The sequence below is a fragment of the Uranotaenia lowii genome, chromosome 2, assembly GCF_029784155.1.
Source record: "Uranotaenia lowii strain MFRU-FL chromosome 2, ASM2978415v1, whole genome shotgun sequence".
Taxonomy (NCBI): domain Eukaryota; kingdom Metazoa; phylum Arthropoda; class Insecta; order Diptera; family Culicidae; genus Uranotaenia; species Uranotaenia lowii.
Window position 1 is genome coordinate 83,326,118 of NC_073692.1, and position 23,359 is coordinate 83,349,476.

The 23,359-nt window shown below is 38.9% G+C and overlaps 3 protein-coding genes and 1 long non-coding RNA gene across 5 annotated transcripts in view; 3 read left to right on the top strand and 1 right to left on the bottom strand.

Annotated features, from left to right (window-relative positions):
• The first annotated feature begins 1,656 nt into the window (after nt 1–1,656).
• LOC129746679 (putative ATPase N2B) lies at nt 1,657–4,401 on the top strand. Its single transcript, XM_055740528.1, has 6 exons — nt 1,657–2,309; nt 2,680–2,865; nt 3,220–3,461; nt 3,523–3,694; nt 3,758–3,904; nt 4,016–4,401. The coding sequence occupies exons 1-6, from the start codon at nt 1,914–1,916 to the stop codon at nt 4,256–4,258; spliced, it is 1,386 nt and encodes a 461-aa protein (XP_055596503.1). The 5' UTR covers nt 1,657–1,913; the 3' UTR covers nt 4,259–4,401.
• Nucleotides 4,402–4,744: 343 nt separating this feature from the next.
• LOC129747666 (deoxyribose-phosphate aldolase-like) lies at nt 4,745–12,946 on the top strand. Its single transcript, XM_055741971.1, has 4 exons — nt 4,745–4,929; nt 4,999–5,352; nt 12,241–12,473; nt 12,541–12,946. The coding sequence occupies exons 1-4, from the start codon at nt 4,902–4,904 to the stop codon at nt 12,883–12,885; spliced, it is 960 nt and encodes a 319-aa protein (XP_055597946.1). The 5' UTR covers nt 4,745–4,901; the 3' UTR covers nt 12,886–12,946.
• LOC129747668 (uncharacterized) lies at nt 8,822–11,637 on the top strand. Its single transcript, XR_008737553.1, has 3 exons — nt 8,822–9,857; nt 9,913–10,172; nt 10,230–11,637. It is a non-coding gene; the product is annotated as an uncharacterized LOC129747668 (long non-coding RNA).
• LOC129747667 (uncharacterized) overlaps nt 12,887–23,359 on the bottom strand; it is a 35,804-nt gene continuing 25,331 nt past the window's right edge. The window contains exons 1-3 of one of the 2 annotated variants that reach the window (XM_055741973.1): nt 21,344–21,666; nt 13,252–14,015; nt 12,887–13,107 (exon numbers count right to left, since the gene is read on the bottom strand). In XM_055741973.1, the coding sequence (XP_055597948.1) occupies nt 12,966–13,107; nt 13,252–14,015; nt 21,344–21,361 (924 nt within the window). In that variant the 5' untranslated portion in view covers nt 21,362–21,666 and the 3' untranslated portion in view covers nt 12,887–12,965. Of the gene's footprint in view, nt 13,108–13,251; nt 14,016–21,343; nt 21,667–23,359 lie in introns of those variants that run through there. The other variant, XM_055741972.1, reaches the window with a different exon arrangement.

Below are 23,359 nucleotides of genomic sequence, written 5' to 3' on the forward strand. Positions count from 1 at the left end.
GACAAAAATGACAAAAATGACAAAAATGACAAAAATGACAAAAATGACAAAAATGACAAAAATGACAAAAATGACAAAAATGACAAAAATGACAAAAATGACAAAAATGACAAAAATGACAAAAATGACAAAAATGACAAAAATGACAAAAATGACAAAAATGACAAAAATGACAAAAATGACAAAAATGACAAAAATGACAAAAATGACAAAAATGACAAAAATGACAAAAATGACAAAAATGACAAAAATGACAAAAATGACAAAAATGACAAAAATGACAAAAATGACAAAAATGACAAAAATGACAAAAATGACAAAAAATGACAAAAATGACAAAAATGACAAAAATTACAAAAATGACAAAAATGACAATAATGACAAAAATGACAAAAATGACAAAAATGATAAAAATGACAAAAATGACAAAAATGATAAAAATGACAAAAATGACAAAAATGACAAAAATGACAAAAATGACAAAAATGACAAAAATGACAAAAATGACAAAAATGACAAAAATGACAAAAATGACAAAAATGACAAAAATGACAAAAATGACAAAAATGACAAAAATGACAAAAATGACAAAAATGACAAAAATGACAAAAATGACAAAAATGACAAAAATGACAAAAATGACAAAAATGACAAAAATGACAAAAATGACAAAAATTACAAAAATGACAAAAATGACAAAAATGACAAAAATGACAAAAATGACAAAAATGACAAAAATGACAAAAATGACAAAAATGACAAAAATGACAAAAATGACAAAAATGACAAAAATGACAAAAATGACAAAAATGACAAAAATGACAAAAATGACAAAAATGACAAAAATGACAAAAATGACAAAAATGACAAAAATGACAAAAATGACAAAAATGACAAAAATGACAAAAATGACAAAAATGACAAAAATGACAAAAATGACAAAAATGACAAAAATGACAAAAATGACAAAAATGACAAAAATGACAAAAATGACAAAAATGACAAAAATGACAAAAATGACAAAAATGACAAAAATGACAAAAATGACAAAAATGACAAAAATGACAAAATTGACAAAATTGACAAAAATGACAAAAATGACAAAAATGACAAAAATGACAAAAATGACAAAAATGACAAAAATGACAAAAATGACAAAAATGACAAAAATGACAAAAATGACAAAAATGACAAAAATGACAAAAATGAAAAAAATTACAAAAATGACACAAACTTTTTAAATCAAGAAAGTTTCATAATATTCGACAATCAACTCAACGGTGTATGAGCCAGTTATTCTTTGGCAGTTTTCTCCCCCACAGTTCTGCGAAAAAAAAATTTGCTCTTATCTTGCTCTGTTTTGAAACACGACACCACGCACACTACCTCATTTCGCGTATTCACGTGCTTTTCGTTTCTATTCCAATCGCGCCTCTGGCGGTCGGTTCTGAAAACTTACCCAATCTTTCACTTTTCGAGGGGTTTTTCTTTATTTATTTTCAAAATTGTGAAATTATTTTTGAAATTTTTAAATTAAAGTTTTAAAAGTTTTTTTAAGTTGAAATTAAAAATTTTGACTTTGTTGCTAAAATTGCGAAAATTACGAAAATTGAAGGTCACCCATTGCTGGACCCCTCAGCAAGAAAACACCTGATTCACGCGCGCCTGAATAGTGAACGGTGACGTACTCACTTCCCCGTTAGCCGTAGTTCTAATCGGCCAGTCGCGTTGACCTCCGCTAGTTGATTCCTGCTTGAATACCTAGGCATCAAACAAGTGTAGTGCACTTCCTACCGTCGTTGTTCGCCTGTCAATAATGGATCTCTCCCATCAGTAGAAGCGTCTTTTGTGGAAAGAAGTTTTCCTCATGTAATAAATGTCTAAACTTGACCTCGAAAGTGTGCTCGGTGGAAATGTTCCTAACAAAAAACTCAGCGCTCATTGCTAGTGTTTGGTTTCGACAGCCTTGTCCTTGCGTAATAACAGCAGTAAATTCGGGACTCAATGGAGCGGCTATCAGTATCCGAAGGTGGATGGCCTCCGGGTCAAAGGGACCGGTCGAGACGTTGCGGGAAAAGCTGGTGCGTAAGGAAATTCGACCGGATGCGCACCAGGAAAAGATCACCGGGGCGCTGCAGATTGTGTATGACAACATCCAGGGCTACGAGCCACCCAAACCGGCCAGCGGTCTGGCAAAATGGTTTTCGAGCGGGGCGAGGAAAGCTGATGCTCCCAAGGGCCTGTACATCTACGGCAGTGTGGGTGGAGGAAAAACCATGCTGATGGACATGTTCTACGATTGCTGTGAGGTGAGTGGACTCGCGGTAGTTTGTGTATCTATAGCTAGATTAACCTAATGACATAGTGCTGGCAAATAGCAGCTGTTCGCTTGTACAGAAATGTGTGCATATCATACGAGGAAGGGCGAATGATTTGTTTGGCGTATAGCGCTAACTTTTAACTGAAAAGCGTCTAGTTTAATTTGCATACAAAATGGTTTGCATAATACGTATCAACTATTAAGCTTGCTTTAGGTCACTATTTCAATGTAATTTAACCATTTCTTTGTCATTTACTTTGCATTTTATAAGTAGGTAGTTTAAAAATCATTTAAATTTTTATCCAACTTATCATATAAGTGTTGAAGAGTTATCGATTTTCGTCCCTCACTTGTTACAGGTTGACCGGAAGCGAAGAGTGCATTTCAATTCGTTCATGACCGACGTCCACAAGAAGGTGCACGAGATCAAATCCAAACAGGTCCGGGACGCCAGCAACAACAAACCGCAACCCTTCGATCCGATTAAACCGGTCGCCGAAATCATCACCAACGATTCCTGGCTGATATGCTTTGACGAGTTCCAGGTGGGTGTGTTGTTCGTTTGTAGGAAGTATTTCTCGTTAAGCCCAAGTAGTGTGGTATAAACTCAAGGGCGAGCCTCCCAATCTGTAGAGATCACTTTTTCAAAAAGGTTTAGATCCTCAAATATTTAGAAAAATGAATTTTAAATTTTAGTTAAAGAACCACCATTCAGGTTGTTTTCAAAAATTAGTCTTGAATTTAAAAATTTAGACGATTTGAAAACATAAAAAACTTTTGAATCATCGATGAACCAACCAGTAAGCATACATTTGCATATTGCTTCAGCCTGTTGCCGGGCAGAACATTACGCTTATCGATAGCGGTTTTCAAATTCATTTTTCTCTCACGCTTTGCAGGTCACCGACATAGCCGATGCGATGATCCTCAAAAGATTGTTCACATACCTGTTTGATAGTGGCGTCATCGTGGTGGCCACCAGCAATCGAGCCCCGGATGATCTGTACAAGAACGGACTGCAGCGGAGTAATTTCGTTCCATTCATAGGCGTTTTAAAAAGCCATTGCGATGTCATTACGTTGGACAGTGGAGTAGATTATCGAACGGCGACGCTCAAGGGTGAAGGAGCGCATTACTTTGTGTGAGTTTGTTTTTAAATCAAAAGTTCAAATAACAAATTATTCGAATCTTTTTTAATTCAGGAAATCGAAAGTCGATGCTGATGCAGCACTAGATAAGGTATTCAAAGTATTATGTAGCCAGGAAAACGACATGATCCGCCCGAAGACGTTCACCCATTTCGGTCGTAACGTTTCGTTTGCCAAAACATGTGGCCAGGTGCTGGATAGCACGTTCGAAGAACTTTGTGATAGAGTAAGAGACAGTTTATTTTTTTTCATATTTATTATGGTTAATAATTTTTCCTATTTTTTCAAGCCAATCGGTGCATCGGATTACATTCAGATAGCACAATACTTCCACACCGTACTGATACGAGATGTTCCGCAACTGAACTTGAAACTGAAATCGCAAACACGCCGTTTCATCACGTTGATCGACACATTGTACGACAATCGTGTGAGGGTGAGTTATCTGTGTTATTATTCAGGTTTAATATTGTTGTTCGTGCTCTACCCTTAAATCACGGAAGTGTAAATATGCTATTTTAAAATGCTTTTCCCCATGCAATTTCAGATTGTTGTTTCATCGGACATGCCGTACAAGCAACTGTTTTCGAACGAAAAACCAACGGACATTCACACCTCGGACGAACACCGGATGCTTATGGACGACCTAAAAATTACCAAGGATTCTGGCGACGCCAGTTCCAACATTTTTACCGGCGACGAGGAGGCATTCGCTTTCGAGCGTACGGTTTCCCGTCTGGCGGAAATGCAAACTGCCGAATACTGGTCCTTGTGGGAGAAACACAGATAAGAGAGGCTGTACAGAAGCAGTACTTATTTATTGTACGAAATGTGCCTAACCCGAGGTACACAAGCTGGCTTGAGGTGTCAGATTAGCTAAATGAAGGCTTTCGTGGGAGCTTAGTCACGCACACGGGTCCTACCTGTTCAATGTACATATATTTATTTTAAAAATATTTAAATAGATTGCGAACATCATTTTTCTTCACTGATGCGAAAGAAAGCCGTTTGAATTTTTTTTAGTACCCCTCGTTGTATTTACATTGGATAAAAAAATTGGCAACACTGAATTTGTACACGCTGAGGAAAAAATACTTAGTTTTGTGTTAATTTGAATTAGTTCGAATTTGAATACTTTTCATAAGAACTCATTTAATCGAGCTAATTTTTGTTTAATGTGTGATGTTTGCTCATCATAGCACTACTGAAATTTAAGAACCAATCAAAAAATAAATCAACATAGGGCAGGGTTTTGCAGAAAAGTTGCTCCACTGAAAACAACAACATCGCCAAAACAACAATCGAATTGAGCGTGTATGGTCGCCATCACAGCATAAATTCTGCACAACCTGTCCTTATCACTTGAAGTGGAGTTAGTTATTTCTGATCTGAAGACTCCACGAATACATTCCATCTCCGATCCGTGTGCTAAAATGTTGGTCAACCAGGAAATACCCTTAGGTAAAACTATTCCCACTCGTTGATTCGTGAGTTTCTATCTAATCCTTCAACCCCTTCTCAATCTTCTAGACTCCAAGGTGCTGGAGAAGGTGTACGTGAATTTACGCAGCGTGGAGCGTTCGGTTGACCTGTTGACATCGGCGCTTATCAACAAACATTCGTCGTCACCGACGCAGTTGCTCCACTGGACCCTGAAGGCCCTAAGCCTTACCGATCTGACAACGCTGAGCGGCGACGATACCGCTGCCAATGTCGATCGGTTGTGCTTCCGGGCGGCCTATCCCTTCTCGGAACGGTGCGTCGATTCGAAACTGTATGGGAAAATTCATACGGCTGCCGTGTGCGTGTATCCGAGCCGGGTTGCTGATGCCCATCGGACGCTCAAACGGCTAGGGAAGCTGGACGACATTCAGATCGCTGCTGGTAAGTGATAATGATTTTTAAATCACCTTCTAGAGGGAGCCGATTATCATTGATATTAGTTAAACATCATGTGATTGAGCAAATTCAGGTGTTTTAAGTCATCACTATCACCGTTTCTTTGTTACTAGTTCGACCAAAATTACCCCTGAATGTATGCAACCAAACCAATTGACCGTTAAAGCACTGATCATAGTTAAAGTGTCTCGCTCCTCGGAGAACAAGCGTGGCGTCCGTTTCGGTTCCGATTCCGAAATTCTGGTTTCTTGCTGCAGTACCAGTTAGGTTATTTGATAAATTATTCACAAACAAGTCTTCATCAAATTGCAAGTTGTATTTGATAATATTTAAAACGTTAATATATCGTCGTGGAGATAGCCCAAACAAACCTCCCCCTTCTTCAACGTGGACTTTTCCAAAATCCCCTTGTAGGATACAGATTAGGCAGGGAAAAGATTAAAGCCGAATGTTTATGGATTCTGATTCTGTTCTGGGACCATCTGACGGACAGATAAAATGAGATAATCGGGAAGCACGGACTGCTTAGATTGTATCATATTTTCAGCGAAATGCGTGGACAAATTTCTTTTTAAAAGAAAAGCGCACGTGCGGAAACGTCATTCTTAATTCGGATTTTATAGTGCAAACATCCCTCTCACTACCCCCCCCCCCCTACCTTCCTACCTACCTACCTAAGGGTCCGGCGCCGATTGACCGACGGATAGGGCTGAGATGAAGGATCCGGCGATCCGGAGCCAGTGTCTTCACTTGCTGCCAGCCAAGGTTCTCGTCTACTGTGCGGATTTCAGCCGCTATTCTCTATTTGGGCCTTAAGGACATCGATAAATATAGAGAGAACAAAGTAAGCACATTGTTAGGAGAAAAAGACAAGTAATTTGACAGACAGATTTCGGGACGGGTAAATCTCTGTTTGGTCGGAACCAGAACCCTAGAACTGGCGACGAGCTGCGGATTGTGTGAGTGGTGAGAATTCTGCAGGAGGAAAAATATCCGTCGGCAATTTTAATTAGTATACGATTTGGTTACGTGAGTAAAATTCCGGGGATTCTTTTAGGCGCGCTGTACAAAGTACAACCACAAAAAAAAAATCACCGGGGTCGGAACCGTCGACAGGTACTGCAGCCTTCGGAATAATCGGGGCCACGCCATCGTTCCGGGCCAGCAGAAAAAAATCCCTGGAAAAGCTGTTGCTGTTTGTGGTCAGCACTTACACCGACCAGCTGGAGTAGGTGAAACAAAAATACAACAGGTCTTAGCATCCGACGGTAGGAAACGAGCATCCGCCAAATTCTATGCGCACAAGAAAAGAATCAACAAGACTCCAAGCAGAGGCTCTCATATGAGCTGGTGGTATCAATCGCTAATGTAATGGATCTGTGGAGTGTACCTTGTGTCTTGTGGCATAACAATTATTTGACACTTAAAAAAACAAAAAAAAAAGAGAAGAAGAAAATAAAACACAGAAAAATACGTGAAACGATACCACCAATGAGGATGAATAAACCATTTGGTTTAAAATCCTAACAAAAAAACAATTGACACCCGGAAAAAAATATTTGACACTATGTGGTTTCCACACGTACCGCACTGAAAAAAGTAAAAGGGGGTTTTAGTGTCTTGACTCTTGCTTTAGCACTGTCCTGGCCTTAAGGACATCGATAAATATAGAGAGAGCAAAGTAAGCGCATATGAATAAAAAGGCAAGTAATTTGACGACCGTTTTCGGGACGGATGAATCTGTTTGGTCGGAACCAGAACCCTAAAAGGACCTTCGAAGTATCTGAAAACGGGTCACTCTCAAGCCCATAGACAGCTGTGTGTGAGTGGATTAAACCGATACCGCGTTATTCGTCACAAGCGTCAGGAGCCAGTCGGCCAGTCAATCGGCTAGCAAGCCAGCTAGCCAGGTAGCGCGTCGTTCCCTCAGTAGTTCGAGATCGAGTGGCTCGCCGGTGTTGCTTCCGGGGCGCAGACCTCCGGACAGGTCTGCACATTTGGCGACCGTGGCAGGTAATGTCTCTTTAGCATTGAAAACGAGAACATTATTTTGAGAAATTCGGACCGAAAATGTAAACAAACGTGGTCATCGATTCACGGTTAATGTATTTTCATCAAACTTGCTTGATAATCAATAAGTTTGTGAATTACCCATAGTGAAAAACACAGTGATAAAATGAGTTATTCGAAAAAAAGCAACGCTGTTAGAGGATTTCCGAGGGCTATCAAGATTGAAGTGGACAAAAAAAGAGAAAACGAACAATTTAGTAAATATCTGTTTTGGCAAGTTAGTGGGTTGTGAAATAATGCCGAAACTGGAATTGATGAATTCAGTATTGAAGTTGAGAAGACAACATGATATAAAAATGAAATTCCAAGCGGGTCGCGAGGACAGCTTGATCACGTTCACAATTTCAAGCGGGTTGAGAGGACAGCTTGAAATTGGAAGGCGAGTTGAGAGGACAGCCTGAACGTATCGATAGAAATTTCAAGCGAGTTGAGAGGACAGCTTGAAATTGAAAGGCGAGTTGAGAGGACAGCCTGAAAGTATCGATGGAAATTTTAAGCGAGTTGAGAGGACAGCTTGAAATTTGAAGGCGAGTTGAGAGGACAGCCTGAAAGTATCGATAGAAATTTTAAGCGAGTTGAGAAGACAGCTTGAAATTGAAAGGCGAGTTGAGAGGACAGCCTGAAATTTTCGATAGGAATTTTAAGCGACTTGAGAGGACAGCTTGAAATTAAAAGGCGAGTTGAGAGGACAGCCTGACAGTATTGATATAATTTTCTAGCGAGTTGAGAGGACAGCTTGAAATTGACAGGAGATTTGAGAGGACAGCCGTATCGTTAGAAATTTCGAGCGAGTTGAGAGGAAAGCTTGAAATTGAATGGCAGGTTGAGGGAAGAGTATGAAAGCATCATAAGAAATTTCATGCGAGTTGAGCTTGAAATTAGAAGGCGAGTTATGTACTTTATTTGATTGTTAACCAAGCGGGTTGGAAGCACAGCTTGAGAAAATAATAATAAGAAAGTAAGCGAGTCAGCAGGACAGCTTAAGAAAAAATAATTGAAACATAGGCGGGACAACTAAGAACGATGCATGACGGGCATCGTAATGAAACCTCAAATATGTTTTAATTTAAAGTGAATTGAACCAACGAATCGACGCGCGACCATTAAGTGAAAAGTAGGAATTGGAGCAACAAATTTTATATTTTTGAAACCGCTTTAAAGGATCGATTGAAATACGATTGAAATTTAAAGGGAGTCGAGAGGACAACTTGAAATTTGAGAAAATCGGGTCGAGAAGACTTTTTTTAAAATTAATTTCAAAATCAAGCGGGTTGGGAGAACAGCTTGAGAAATGATTCGCAAGTCGAAAGCTAGTCGATGATTAAATAGAGATCTAATTTCATCGAAGTGTTTAGGATGATTTCGTTTAACAGAAATTGAAAGAGAGGTGGATATGAGATAGAAAAAACTTGTCACGCATTGTAGCGCAAGTTGTTTGTACCTACTTCACATCATTCCATTGATAGGATGCATGACAGAAGACAACTAGATGAGTTTCCTAAAACAAAAACAAACTTGTTGTCGATTTCAATTTTTCTTTGAAAACCTTATAAAAAGAAACGATTTTATAACAGTTTCTTATTAATTATATTAAATTATTTTGTTTGGAATAGGAGGGGGATGTGTGAGTGGATTAAACCGATACCGCGTTATTCGTCACAAGCGTCAGGAGCCAGTCGGCCAGTCAATCGGCTAGCAAGCCAGCTAGCCAGGTAGCGCGTCGTTCCCTCAGTAGTTCGAGATCGAGTGGCTCGCCGGTGTTGCTTCCGGGGCGCAGACCTCCGGACAGGTCTGCACAAGCTGAAAACGGAGTTCCTCAAGAATCCACGCTTTCTGTAACGCTATTTTTAGTAGCCATGCAGCCATTATTTGAAGTAATTCCCGGAAACATTGAGGTCCTTTTATACGCTGATGATGTGTTTCTGACAGCCAAAGGTGTGAACAAGACAAATTCGCCAGCAGCTGAAGGCAGTTGTCAACTCTGCCATCAAATGGACGGAGAATATTGGTTTTACAATCTCGGCGCCAAAGTCTAAGCTCAAGTACATATGCAAAATTTTTAAACGAACGCAAACACTTACAGGATCTCAATGAAACTTGAGGTTTCCTCGAAGAGATTCCTTTTTCTTAACTATAAGCGTACATTTATCGAGAATATGATGGCTAGCATCAGGTACTATCGGCTTCTGAGAAATATTGGGGACAAAACACTAGCGCCAAAATAATATTGACGAATAAGGCTTTAATTATTAATTCGAAAATTTTAACAGCATGCTTTGGAATTTTTGTTTATATCTTGTGGAGAAAATTTATTTCGTTATTTGTCAGAGATAGTGTCAGCTGCTGTTTCTACTGTGTAACCAGTGTGAAGCAGACACTTTAAAATGGATGGACCAGAACTCGGACGTTAGAACTGGCAGGTATGTGAAGCTTTCCACGTGAGCTTTCCCACATAAAAATATTATATTTTTACAGGTTTGTCGGAGCAGCATTTCACTTTGTCCCTTCAGTGATAATTCGAATTTGATACAGTTACTGATAAGTAACTAATTGCTGGGCCCTCGAATTGGAAGAAGAGGAATAATAAGAATTACTTCGCTACAAATTGTCCACCCTGCCTGTGAAGGATATCCAGAAACCGCTTAGAACCCTCCCAACCTTCGAAGAATGTCAAAAATCCCTTTATCGATGTGGCTGAAGCTGATGCCATCAATTTTAGACCCTAAAATGAGACGGTAATTTATTTGCTGATAGTTTTTTTTTAATGCTTTTGACTAATTTATTTATTTTAGCATGTCAAATTCCCGTGTTGAAACACCTGTCCACGAAAACCAACTGGTACTACTGGTGGGTACCAGATATCCGAAGGGCTCAACAGAATGTTGAGCTAAGGAAATTAAGGAAATTTTACTCTTTTCGACAATTCCCGACCCTGTCTTCGAATTACTTTTTTTTTTTATCCCGATTGCGGTCGTGAGGAACTTTCACTTCCGTACCTATAACTGCTGCCGCGTGTCGGGGCTGAATCATCTCAAGTCCAGCCAGTGAAGATTTTCTAGATCTATTGTGGGATGAACTGCTTTTTTTATAATTTCAAAATTAAAATATTTAATACCATCTATTTTCGTACAAGAAATAAAATCAATCATTACAAAAATTGTTTTTTTCTATTTCTCATTTTTCCTACTTTCAAGAGACTACGAGAAACAGCGCTAAATGTTATGACTTAAGAATAACCATTTTCAAACTTTTCCGCAACAATTCCTTCTTGTTGAAAATCAACTACATCATCTTTTCTCAAGAGAAGTCGAAAAATCGACTTCTGTGGGAGAAAAACTTAACTCAGAAAATTAAAAAAAAAAAAAAAGTGTGTTCCGTTTGTAATATTCAGGTGGTTTCGTCAGCCAGGCGCAAAACTTATGTGTTTGCAAGCTTGAATGCAAGTTGGAAGCTTGAAGACTTGTTCGCTGGTGGCAGCACTGTAAACAAAAAGTTGATGTCCCAGACTACTTGTTTGAAAGACTTTTCAGCCGGGTATCTTGATAGAATAGAATATCTTTGCTAGCATCTTACAAATGCTAAAACCACCATCCCACAGAAAGTGTGTATGCCGTGACCGGGATCCGATTTCATGCTCGCTGGCTTAGAAGAATTGAAGGCTATCCTCAAGGCCACGGGCTGCGGCAAACACCGTTCGCAAGCAGACCCATCAAATTGAACGAAGAACCCATACCGCAAGTTAGAAAGATGAGGATTTTAAGTGTACTCCGAGAGTCCAAAATTTAATTTTGCCAGCACTTTACTCATGTGCAGCAAAGCTGCTTGAATCGAGCCAGGATTTTAAAAATACTTGGGTATAAGCTCAAGAGACGTCACCGCAAAACTTTATTACAGGTTGGCAACTCGATGATTACTCCAGGTTATTGTATGGAGTTGGTCTAACCAGCCGCAGTATCAGTGTTTGCTTACTGCTGGGTATAATAAAGCCAGCACTTTTCGTTCGAGTTCCTTAGTAGTTTTCATCTTAGTTAAAGCTGGCTGCTTATCTTTTCGTCTTTTACTGACCCAGCGATTAGCAAACTGAGAATTCGAATGGCAGAGAATAGAGATACGTATTGACCGATTACATCGTTAATTGAAAGGTCAAGTCATATTTTCCGTAAAACCAACAACTTGGCTATCCCAATTATTTATCCAGTCGAATCGACAACACACCAAAGAAAGGTATAATATCTATTAAACTCTGTAAAAATCAAATCAGAAAAATACGAATGTCACAAAGCTTTCAAAGTGTCTCAAATAAAAAAAGAACCTAATCATTTTTTAACGATAGGTGGCTTCGAAAAGCGAAGAGCAAAGCAGTGGCATTTTTATTATTTGGATAATTTTAATACATACATATGTGCCTTAGAGTTCTATAAACTAAAATTACGACTGGTTCGATATCACCGGAAAGAAGGCTGGCCAGGAAGACAATACCTGCGGTAGCTTACGAAACCACGTTACAGGAAGCCACCACCGACCAAAGACGGAAATCTGTTCTCGAGAGCGACCCTACACTATCCTCTTCCCTTCCTCAAGTTAAATTAATTAACAGTTGAGTGGCCGCGACGATTACGGCCCTCCTCTTACTAACCCACACAAAAGTGAAACGAATACTCGGCACAAAAAATACTTTATGAGTTAAATGCCTTAATAAAACTACTTGTAAATAAATATAAAAACTAAAACTACACACTTCATGTAGTTAAACAAGACCAAATTTTGGAAAACTGGTAAAATATCCTTTCCACTAAATTTTAGTGGCCACCGGTTTCCCATCGGGGTCCTATCCACTGCACAGCCGGCTGGCCGAGATAACGTACGCCATCGAGAAGGGAGCCACCGAGATTGACATCGTTGTCGATCGGAGTCTGGTGCTGAACAACCGCTGGGAGGACCTGTACCGGGAAATTGTCGCCATGCGTCACGCGTGCGGAGATCAGGCACATTTGAAAACCATTCTCGGCATCGGCGAATGCGGAACGATGGTCAATGTGAGGGATTTCGGTTCGGAATTGAAAATTAGATTTTTTTGACTGTTTATTTTAATTATGATTTTAGGTTTACAAAGCTTCCATGGTAGCGATGATGGCCGGATCGGACTTCATTAAAACGTCGACAGGAAAAGAAGCTGTAAATGCTACTCTGCCAGTGGGACTGGTAATGATTCGTGCCATTCAGGAGTTTTATCGGCTTACGGGTAAAAAGATAGGTCTGAAACCAGCTGGAGGAGTGAGAACTGTTAAAGATGCTGTAGCGTGGATGGTCATGATTCAGGAGACTCTCGGAGAGGAATGGTTGAAGCCGGAGCTGTTTCGTTTCGGAGCTTCCGGTTTGTTGGACGATGTCGAAAAACAGTACTACACTCTTACCGAAAAACTGAACAATAAGAACACCGCTTGTTAAATTTGGTTTGGGTGAAGTTGGAATTTATTTAAAAGTATATTTGTACAATAACAATAAATAACTAGATGGGTTGCACACTCTCAGCTCTCGATCCGAAAGCCATTCTCGGGTGACGACGTATATTTCACAATTCGGAACTTACCACTCCTAGTAAAGTATCCATAGCGACCTTTCACGTTTCCGTGATCATCACGCTCTTCTACGTGAAACTGGCGATTCTTCCTATTGGTTAAAAAGATCACGTTGATAGTTGAGTTATTTTGTAAAACAATATCAAAAACACATACAGAAAATTGGTGCACAAAACTATTCCCCATAACCAAAAAACCATCACGTGCAATTAGTCACAATTCAAACCCCCATTACCCTCTACCAGTGTCATAACCAAAGGCATAGCTGTCTGGACCCTTGTGACCATGTAACTGGTAATCAACTCTGGCACCTTCGTGTTCCGACGGCAATCGTCGAGTGTTCTCATCGACTCGCCGTTGCTGACTCGGTATGAACTCGCCCATGTTCAGCTGGGTTTCCTTCAGGCTCCTGGCTCTTCCGGTGGCTTCGGCATCACCATCTGCTTCCGATAACCAGGCTGAGGACATCAGCCGGTCCAGATCCAGACCATCTAGAAAATATTCCTCGTCGATTTCGCCTCCATGCTGGAAACTGTTCTGTTTCGATTTTTCGTTTTCAATCTTTTCCACGTTCTCCGGGTTCTTGATGTTGATCAGCTTCTGGTTGGGAATGTACTTCTTGGACTTGGACTTCTTGGGCTTCACGACGTAGTAGTTGGGTTCCTTCTGCTCCTGGGGTGGTGGAAGTAGGGGTTCCGTAAGATCGTCCTGACGTGGGCTGTAGGAATCGTAGGTGTTTTGTTGGGAAGTAGCAGTTGATTCGCTAGGTACAGCGATCTCCCCAACGGTAAAGAAATCCATCATCCGCTCGAACTCATCCTGTTCCTTGGGCACCAGCGGGGCCTGATAGGTTGGCTTCTGCTGGTCTTTGGATGCTTCGGCGGTTTCAGTTTCTGGATTCACGTAGTCGGCTCGGCTCGCAATCACGGCTTTGGGTTTGTTGTACTTGAGAGGGCTGGCATTGGTCCGAAGTATGACGCACGATAGACAAAGTGTAAGCTGCAAGTAAAGGGAAAAAGCGATTTAGTTAAACTGATGAAAGTTATATTGCATACACAGTAGTCTTAGTATGTTTTGCTAATTTAACAAAGGTCTCCATTTATGTATTTGATAATTAAACAGTCTAGCATTTACAAAACTAAATTTCAAAGAGCTGAGATTCCCACACACTGTAAGCCTAGTTCTGGAAAACCAACTTATAAAACAAAGCTTTACAAAAATCAAAAAGGGTCCAATACCAAACCTTAGATTCCATAGAACCTATTCTTCTGTTTCGGCCTTGTAGCTATAATCCCCACTGTTACTGGCAGACATTTGATGTCATAAGTCAACTGATACAAAATGTGTCAAAAGGAATCTATTTAAAGGGTATTGTTTCTTTATTTTATAAGTTTTTCGTCTCACGGCATAACTTAATGCATCCAATTTCTCGGACATCTCACATTCGCCAGATAACCAGGATAGTCGTTCGGCATTCTCGCAACATGTCCTGCCCAGCATATCCGGACAGCCTCCACCACCTTCTGGATACTTAGTTCGCCGTAAAGTCGCGCGAGCTCGTGATTCATCCTTCGCCACCACACTCCGTTCTCCTGCACGCCGCCAAAGATGGTTCTTAACACTCGTCGCTCGAATACTCCGAGTGTGCGCAGGTCCTCGTCGACCAATATCCATGTTTCGTGCCCTTAGAGGACAACCGGTCTAATGAGCGTTTGTACAGGTTAAACTTCATGCGAAGGCTAAGTCTTCTCGACCGCAGTTGCTTGTGGAGTCCATAGTTGGCACGACTTCCGCTGATCATTCGCCTCTGGATCTCACGGCTGGTGTCATTGTCTGCGGACACCAGTGGGCCAAGATAGACAAAGTCTACGACTATCTCCAGTTCGTCGCCGTCGATCGTGACCTTGTTATTACTGGACAAGCGGGCTCGGTTGGTCTCGGATCTGCAGGCCAGCATGTACTTCATCTTGGATCATCAATCCTATTCTTCTTGCTTCGCTTTTCAGCTTCCTGTAGATCTCCTCCACCGTCGCAGATGATCTGCCGACTATGTCAATGTCGTCGAAAAAGCAGAAAAGTTGGCTAGATCTTTTGAAAATCGTGCCCGCATTTTGCCCACCGCTCGTCGAATAACACCTTCTAGCGCCACGTTGAACATCATGCAGGATAGACCATCGCCTTGTCGAAGCCCCATGCGCAATTCAAACCAACTCGACAATTCACCTGAAATCCGCACACAGCACTCCATCCATCGTCGCCTTGATCAGTTTGGTCGTCATCCCGAAAAGTCGTTCTCGTCCATGATTTTCCATAGCTCGCCACGATCGGTTGTGTCGTTTTTGAAGGATTTTCCGTAATTTGAAGATCTGGTCCGTCGTAGATCGTTCCTCTATGAAGCCGGCCTGATGACTTCCCACGAATATGTTTGCTTGTGGCGCTGAGCGGTGGAGTGGGATTCGGGATAGCACTTTGTAGAAGGCATTGAGGACAGTAATCGCTCGGCAGTTCTCACGATCCAATTTACCGCCCTTTTTATAGATGGTGCTTATTTCCCCCTTCTTCCACTTCTCCAGTAGCTGTTCTGTGTCCCAGATCCGGACTATCAACAGGTGTGTAGGCAATCGGCCAACTTGTCCGGGCCCATTTTGATGAGTTCAGCTGCGATGTCATCCTCCTTCCTAGCCGACTTGTTCCTTTTCAGCTGGTAAATGGTTTCCTTAACTTCACGCATCGTTGAGAGTGGCTCCTCTACGTCGTTGGATACGCCGGGATGTACCTTCCCCTATCGTCTTGGGTGTTCGAATAAAAAAGCGGTCAACTTAAATTCACCGTGTTTTGTCTAATCATTCTTATATAAAAAAAAACTTGAACACCCCTTGTTTTGTAGGTGTGTGAGTGTGTGTAGAATAAGGTTGCTAGATTGCCCGGTTTTATCCGGGTTTGCCAGGATATTTAACACAAAATTTGGGAACAGTCCGGCCCGATCCGGTTTCCCGGATTACATTGAAAATTGCCCGGATTTTGGCCGGATTAATTCACTTTTTTTTGGTCTCCAAAACAAAAGTTTTTGAGCAAGTTTTATAAAAATAATCCTGAAAGGTCTTTTAAAAGCCTTAAATACGATTTAAAACCTGTCGATGGATTTTGAAAAAAAAAATTGTTTTAAATGTATTTTCTTGATTTTTGTTGAGTGATTTCTCGGTTTGCCCAACTTTTGGTCGTCGATTTTGAAATCAAATGCCCGGATTTTGCCAGGTTTTTATATAAATTGCTTGCATTTGACCGGCCCGGATACGTGCTGAAAATATTCTGGCAACTTAAGTGTAGAATGATCTTCCATCAGGACTATCGACTTATAAGAAGGTAGTGACGCAGAATCGCAACGATAAGCAAAACCTTACTGCAAAAACAAGATCTCGGAAGCTGTATACGATAGTGTTGACAAAGTTTAATTGCGTGGTTATGGACGACAAAACCTACGCCAAGGCAGACTTCAGACAGCTTCCTGGACAAGAGTATTCTACAGTAATCGGAAGGGGAAAGCTGGCAGACCTTTTCAAGCATATTTAACGATCAAAGTTTGCCAATAAATATATCGTTTATCAAGCTATCTGTACCTGTGACTTGAAAAGCGACATTTTCGTGGCAACCGGGACCAGTCAACCAGGAAATTTACGTGAAAGAGTGTCTTCAAAAGCGTTGGCTGCCTTTCCCGAAGAAACATGATTTGTCAGTGCGTTTTGGCCGGAATTGGCACCCTGCCATTATGGAAAAAAAAGTCATAGAGTGGTATGCCGCTAACAACATTCAGTTTGTGTCCAAGGATAAGAACCCTCCCAACACACCAGTACTTTGCCCAATCGAAAATTATTGGCGATAGTTAAGAAGACCTCTTAAGAAGACCAAAACAACTGTTAGCAGCGAGAAGCAAACTGGCGTTCTTCGACGAAGAAAGTGGATAAGGGGACTGTACAAATTCTGATGACAGTAGAGTGTCCCTTTATAATGTATTGTGAGCCTATTTGGTTGAATAATTCTACTGAATCAAAGCAATCGAAAGATTCCCTTTAACTCAACCACGGTATAAAAAAAGTTCAGATAGCGGTATTTTGATAGTAACTCACTATCTTCTTCAGTAATTCAGTAATAATTTACCCGAGAATATCTAGAATCGGATAGATAATAATGAAGCACTACCAGGCAACACCCAAAAAACCAGATTAAAAACATATCTGACGCAAGAATTCAGCGCAATGCGAAGTCTTCTCATAGATCTCTCCGAAGCGTTTTGATAAAGAAAATCACCGTAGATGAAAAAAGGATAAATAAACGACTTAAATAGGCGGAGTTTCGTTGAGGTATCCAAATGTTTAGTTGTCAAGTAGAGCTTTTTCAAAGATCCATATATTTTACCACATTGGGAGATTATTTGGCGGTCCCAAGAGAAACTTTGTTCAAAAATAACACTAAGGTTTTCAGCGTGGTCTACAAACGAAATTTCTTGTCCATCATAATAAAGTTTAGGAGGTAGGACAGATGGAGTTAACTTGTTGATGAAAAGTGCTTTTGTTTTTGCTGGATTAATAAGCAGAAGGTTATCAACAACCCACTCGTGGATTTTAGAAAGATCATGGTTCATTTGAGCACCTAACTGCTGTAAGGAAGAACAACCATCAGTACTTGCGTATATCTGAACATCATCAGCAAAAAGATGCACTGAGCAAAACTTCAGAACCAAAGGAAGATCGTTTATGAATAGCGAGAACAGAATAGGGCCCAAAATAGAACCTTGAGGAACCCCCGAATCAATTTCTGAGAATTCCGAAAAAATACCATTGAAATAAACAGATTGCGATTCATCAATCAAAAACGCTTACTTAGGAAGATAATAAATTGCTATCAAAATACCGGTACCTGAAATTTTCTAAATAATACCTTGGTTGAATTAAAGGGAATGTTTCGATTGCTTTGATCCAGTAGTAGAGTGTCCATTTCACGGGTATTTCACCGTTACTGGGGATCGGGAAATTTGATCCTTTTCTCAGAAATTCTCGGGATTCCGGGAAAAATTGAAAATTAAGATTGAACACTCTACTGCATAAAAACCCCTATCAATATGGTTTTTTTTTTAAATATTAGATAGAAGTATTGCAAAACATTTGAAATTTATTATTGCCTCAAAAATCAACAAGGAATTATAAAACCCAAGACCCAAAAACTAATTACTTAAATCGACAAACATCACTTATTCTTGTTGCAAAACTTTAAAATAATTGAGAAAGATTTTTCACTATCGATAGAAGTTAGTTAGCTAGACTTCAGGTTATTCATCAAATCTCGTAAATTTTCAGATTTGTTTCAAAATGAGTCATTTCTTAGCCAATCATTTTGCTACTGTAGTTCAAAATGATAAATGTTGCAAAATAGAACATCCAGATTCTTTTCGTAGCGTTTCTTTATTGGAACTGTTTGGTTTCTTAGATTCTTTGTTGTTTTTAACTTTTACACTAAGTTTTCGAACGAAAAATCATTTTTATCAAATTCAATGTATTAACCAGTTTTTATAACAAAAAAAAGTCTAAGCCATGTATCGAGGTATAACTCATTTTCCTTGCTCAATGTGATCCATTTTTTTCCATCGTGTTTTTTTAGTATTTAGCACTTTTCATTGGCTTCGGGAATTCCCGGGTTGTTTCAGTGTTTCCCGGGATTCGGGAATTCCCGAATTTTTCTTTTTCCCGGGAGTTCCCGGTCGGAAAATCCCGGGTAGGACACTCTCAATGGCAGGCGTAAAACGAAAGGTTTGCCAATTTTGACTAGGTCGACCGGAATCTTAACTGACCATTTTTTCCGTCCGATACGTATTGAACTTCAAAAAGAAGGATACTTTGATTTTTTGTATAAACAAATAGAAATCGATTTACGCGCAATTTAGTTTGACCACATTTTGATCCGAACACCCTTTATTAAAACATCTCACTGTTATTGGGGCGAAATAACAACTGTTGGTTTAAGTACAATTTGTCCAGAGCTGAATGAAAAAGTTAGAATAAATAATCGGTATTGTATCACATGATTAAAAAGACGTTTTTTTTTAAAAAAAACTGATACTTATGCGAAAGCTACCGCAAATAGTTGAAGATGATTAAAACACAATTTTGTCAAAAAAGTTTGGTAAAAAATTGTAACGATCTCAAAAATACATTTATCAGCATATCAATTCGAATGTGATTAGAGTAAGCTCAAATAAAAAAACCATGTCAAAAATACAAAAAAAAAACAAATCAACCTAAAAGATAGATTTGTTTTTTTCAACGATGTTGATTTTGATTTTTTTTTTTCGTTTCGATTATAGTTGATTTTTAATTATTGTTTTCGCATGTACTGAAATGTGAATAATCATATTTTTCAAAGACCTTTTAACCTTGGGAGGTCATTCGGGACCGAATTCTGTAATACATGTTTTACAATTGTCTTAATAATTTAAAAACATGAGAATGTGCTCTAATGTTCAAATTGATTCATTCACACGCCTGCGAATAAACTTCTGTAAACTTCCTAATATTTTGATGGAAACTATTTTTTTTTGCTTTTGAAAGAGTTTTGTGAGGTTTTGGAAAACATTTTCAAACATATACCGTAACCCGGGGTAAGATTGATCACTTTTTTCATTATTTTACAATTATTTTTTCTGCTAAGGTGAATGTTTCATGTTTTTAAACCAGTACTGGACTCCTATGAACGTAAAACATGGTTGCAAAAATTTCTTAGACTACTTTCAATTGGATTTCAAAATGGATGCTTTGGGGTAACATTGATCAGTCTCAATTTTGACGGTTTTAACGAGTTTTCTTGAATATAAAAAACACCATCAAAATATTTACAAATGCTAGTTTATCAATTGCTAAGGCAGTTCGATAGATTTTGGATATTTTAAACCAAGTGAAACAAATAAAATAAACGCTTCACATATACGCTTAACATATATGTGGGTTTTAGATGGACAATGATGCTGCATAAATTAGTGGGGCTGATTTTTTAACATAACTTATAAAATTTTAACAACGAAAACAAATGAAATTTTGACTGACTGAAATTCAAGCCTTTTTTCCTAGACTGGATTACTCTTGGAAAATGTCCCTATTTTTTTTTTTTTTTAATATCAAAAATTTACCTCAAAATGCAACAAAAACTTCACCAAAACTAAGGAAACTGAGGAAAAAAGTTGAAATCTCACATAAATCAACCTGAAACGCTTTGGTTTCATCAGGAAAAGTGTTTGTTTGCAGCCCTCGAAAAATAGATATTTCAAGATTTAGAAATTACTTTTTTACTTACATTTGCAGTTTTCAAAAACAATCCAAGTTTTCCTAGTTTAAAACTCAATTGATAGGTTTTTAAACGTATGAAAAAGTTTTGAGATATTTTAACTTTAGACTTAGTTATTGATGATTATTTGGAAAAATTTCATGTTGATAAAAGTTACCCCGGTGATCAATGTTACCCCGTTTTACGGTACCTTGATCGTTTCTAGGAAAACTCTTGAACTAGGATTTGAAAACATTCCCTTAACTTTCGTTTTCTTGTATAAAAATATCAGACTGAACAAAGTTATAATTCATATAACTAAGTAAAATTATAATGGGATTAACAACGCCAGGTTTTTTTTAAATCTCACAAAAGAATTTTTAAAGGTTAGTTTTCTTCAAATTATTGAAGATATGCTTGATTTTTTCACATTAGCGCAAATTTTTTTTCGTAAGGATCAATATGTGATCTGCTGATGTACAATAAATAACATAAATTAATCGATTCTTTCACTGCTTGTCACACGATATTCAAACTTAAACATACTACTTAATTTTTTAAATAACAACTTTAATTTTCAAGGTCCTTTCGACGTAAAACTCAAACCATTTAACATTTCAATCGAAAAAATCACGCAACATTATCATCGTACACCATTATCTCCCAATCACTTTTGATTCAATCTTTCGAAACTGACACAGGCCGGTGATTTTGATTGCGAAATTGATATCAAACGCTTCGCCCAAGCACCCATTATCGTCTTGCCGGACCAATTAAATCACTATGCAATTTTCGCTTTCTTGTAGCAAACAACAGCATCGAATAGGCTCGGCTCGCCCAAATTTCTTGATTCATTCACAAATTATCTCGCATGACTCTTTAAAGCTTGGCCACTTTTAAATTATTCAAGAAACGACCGCCCCAACTTTTCCAAGCGTATCAAATGTTTTTTTTTTCTTCGTTTCTTGACCGACCACCAACGATTTTATTCAAAACACAGATGAATAACACCTTCTTACCAGTAATAAGCACTTCATTTTGCAATCTTTTTCGCTCCTCCTTCTGTATCTACGCCAATTATCAGCGAACGCACGATAACACGATAATCCGTTGCACTGTTTTTAAATCTTAACTTATTCTTCACGGAATATAGAGTTCATAAACACTCCAAAACCGAAACAGTCCAAGAATTATGCCCCGCTTTTCTTCGAATTGATCAGATCAATTTTCCACAAGCACAAACCACCCTCCAGCCAGTTTTCCAATTTCCACCCTTCGATTAGCAACGAGCAGCAGTCAAACGTCCATCACTTTTCACCGGAGACATGTAAATAATCGCTCAGATCGTTCTTTCCATCATACTTATATAGATTTACCAGGTGGTTCGAGCACGTGCCGCAAATGTTTCTTGGGCTCCAACGGAAAAAAATAACGACCGATTCTTCGTGCCGAGGCGCTTCACGACCAAGAGCCTCGTCGTCGTCGTTGTCGTCGGAGTCGTCGCGTTTGCCAGCCAGCCAGCCATTCAAGGCGGGGGAGCCTCGGGCGGCATCGTTTTGGGGGCAGCAGATCGGCTCGGATCGAGAGTTAACGAAAGCCGCCGCCGACCCAAACGTTGATCGATCCTTTGCCGGCATTAGTTCGTTTTATTTTTAATGTTTTTTTCTAGACTTGTTGTGTTGTGATCTGAACGTTAACTTTTTGGCGTAAAAAATTAATTGAATGAACGAAGTTTTCAGATATCAATATATTTGAAAAGAAAAAGTAAAATTACAATTATCTTTAAATCTAAACCCAAACAGGAAGTTGCAAAATTTCAATGGCGCTAACTTCATTCAAACAAAATGCGCTGAAATATGTTCTGTACCACAGATGATATGATTGGAAAAGCACTACCGGATTCAAGACTCGAGCTCCAAGCAAAATGATGAATGATCACTACATTCAAGGGAAATAAGAAAAACATTATATGAGATAATCATTCTATAGGAAAATTTATCCCAAAAAAAAAAATAGTGAGAATCGAACCCAACGCAACATCCTTATTTTGACTTGCCAGTCCGATAACTTAAACAGTGCACCAACTGAGTCAGTTAGCAAACGAAGGTTTATTGTATTTCGTCCGCACTGCAAGTTTTCCCGCTTGTGGGGCGAACCACGCTTGGCCTACTAATGTGTGGTGGTAGATGCAACTCTATCTGTATCTACCACTTCATAGTAGTTGGCCCGTGTGGATCAAAAATTTGATATGTGATGATAATGCTTCTAAATAATTTCTACCCGCTTATTTTCACCATCTTTCATTTCGTCTAACCTTCCATCCATCTATAAAAATTTCGTAATCTTTAGATGTCCCTACTAAAAAGGATATCAATTTTCGCCGATAAGGCTGATAAATTCATGTAACAAACATAAAATTACGGTGATTAATCTCTTCAAAAAACTAAATATTTTTTATTTTTAAGTTTTATCAATTTTATAGGTTTGATTTTTTTTAAACGCCATTCTTAAACTTTATAAACTTACCAGCTGATTTTACCCGGCCTTGCTCGGGTTCACATAAAATATAAATCAAAATGAATCGTTTGACTTTTCGAAATTTTGGAAGTTTTATATTCATCATTATAAGAAATTTGGCCCAAGTTTGGCCAAGTTAGTTTTGTTAGTCTTTTGAAAGTTTTTTTTATTGAGAATATTCACTGTTCATCGTTTTCGTATTATCGAAAAAATTTATAGTTAAGGTACATCGGGGTAAGTGGGGACGCGGGGTAAGTGGGGACGGTGGCTATTAAAACAATACTGTGAACTATTTTTTCAAACTTTTAATGCAGAATGTTAAATTTACTTGTAATCTATCCAATAACTGTAAAAGAGATACGGTTCCGACAATTGCGGATGTTTACGGTGACTTTTTGTAAATTTTCTATTTTTAACTACGATGTGGAGTTGATGTGCATCTTTTTGAATCGCAAATTTCTCGTAAACTAGCTGGCTGTTGACGAAAAACTCTACATTGAAACAACCCTTACATTCGA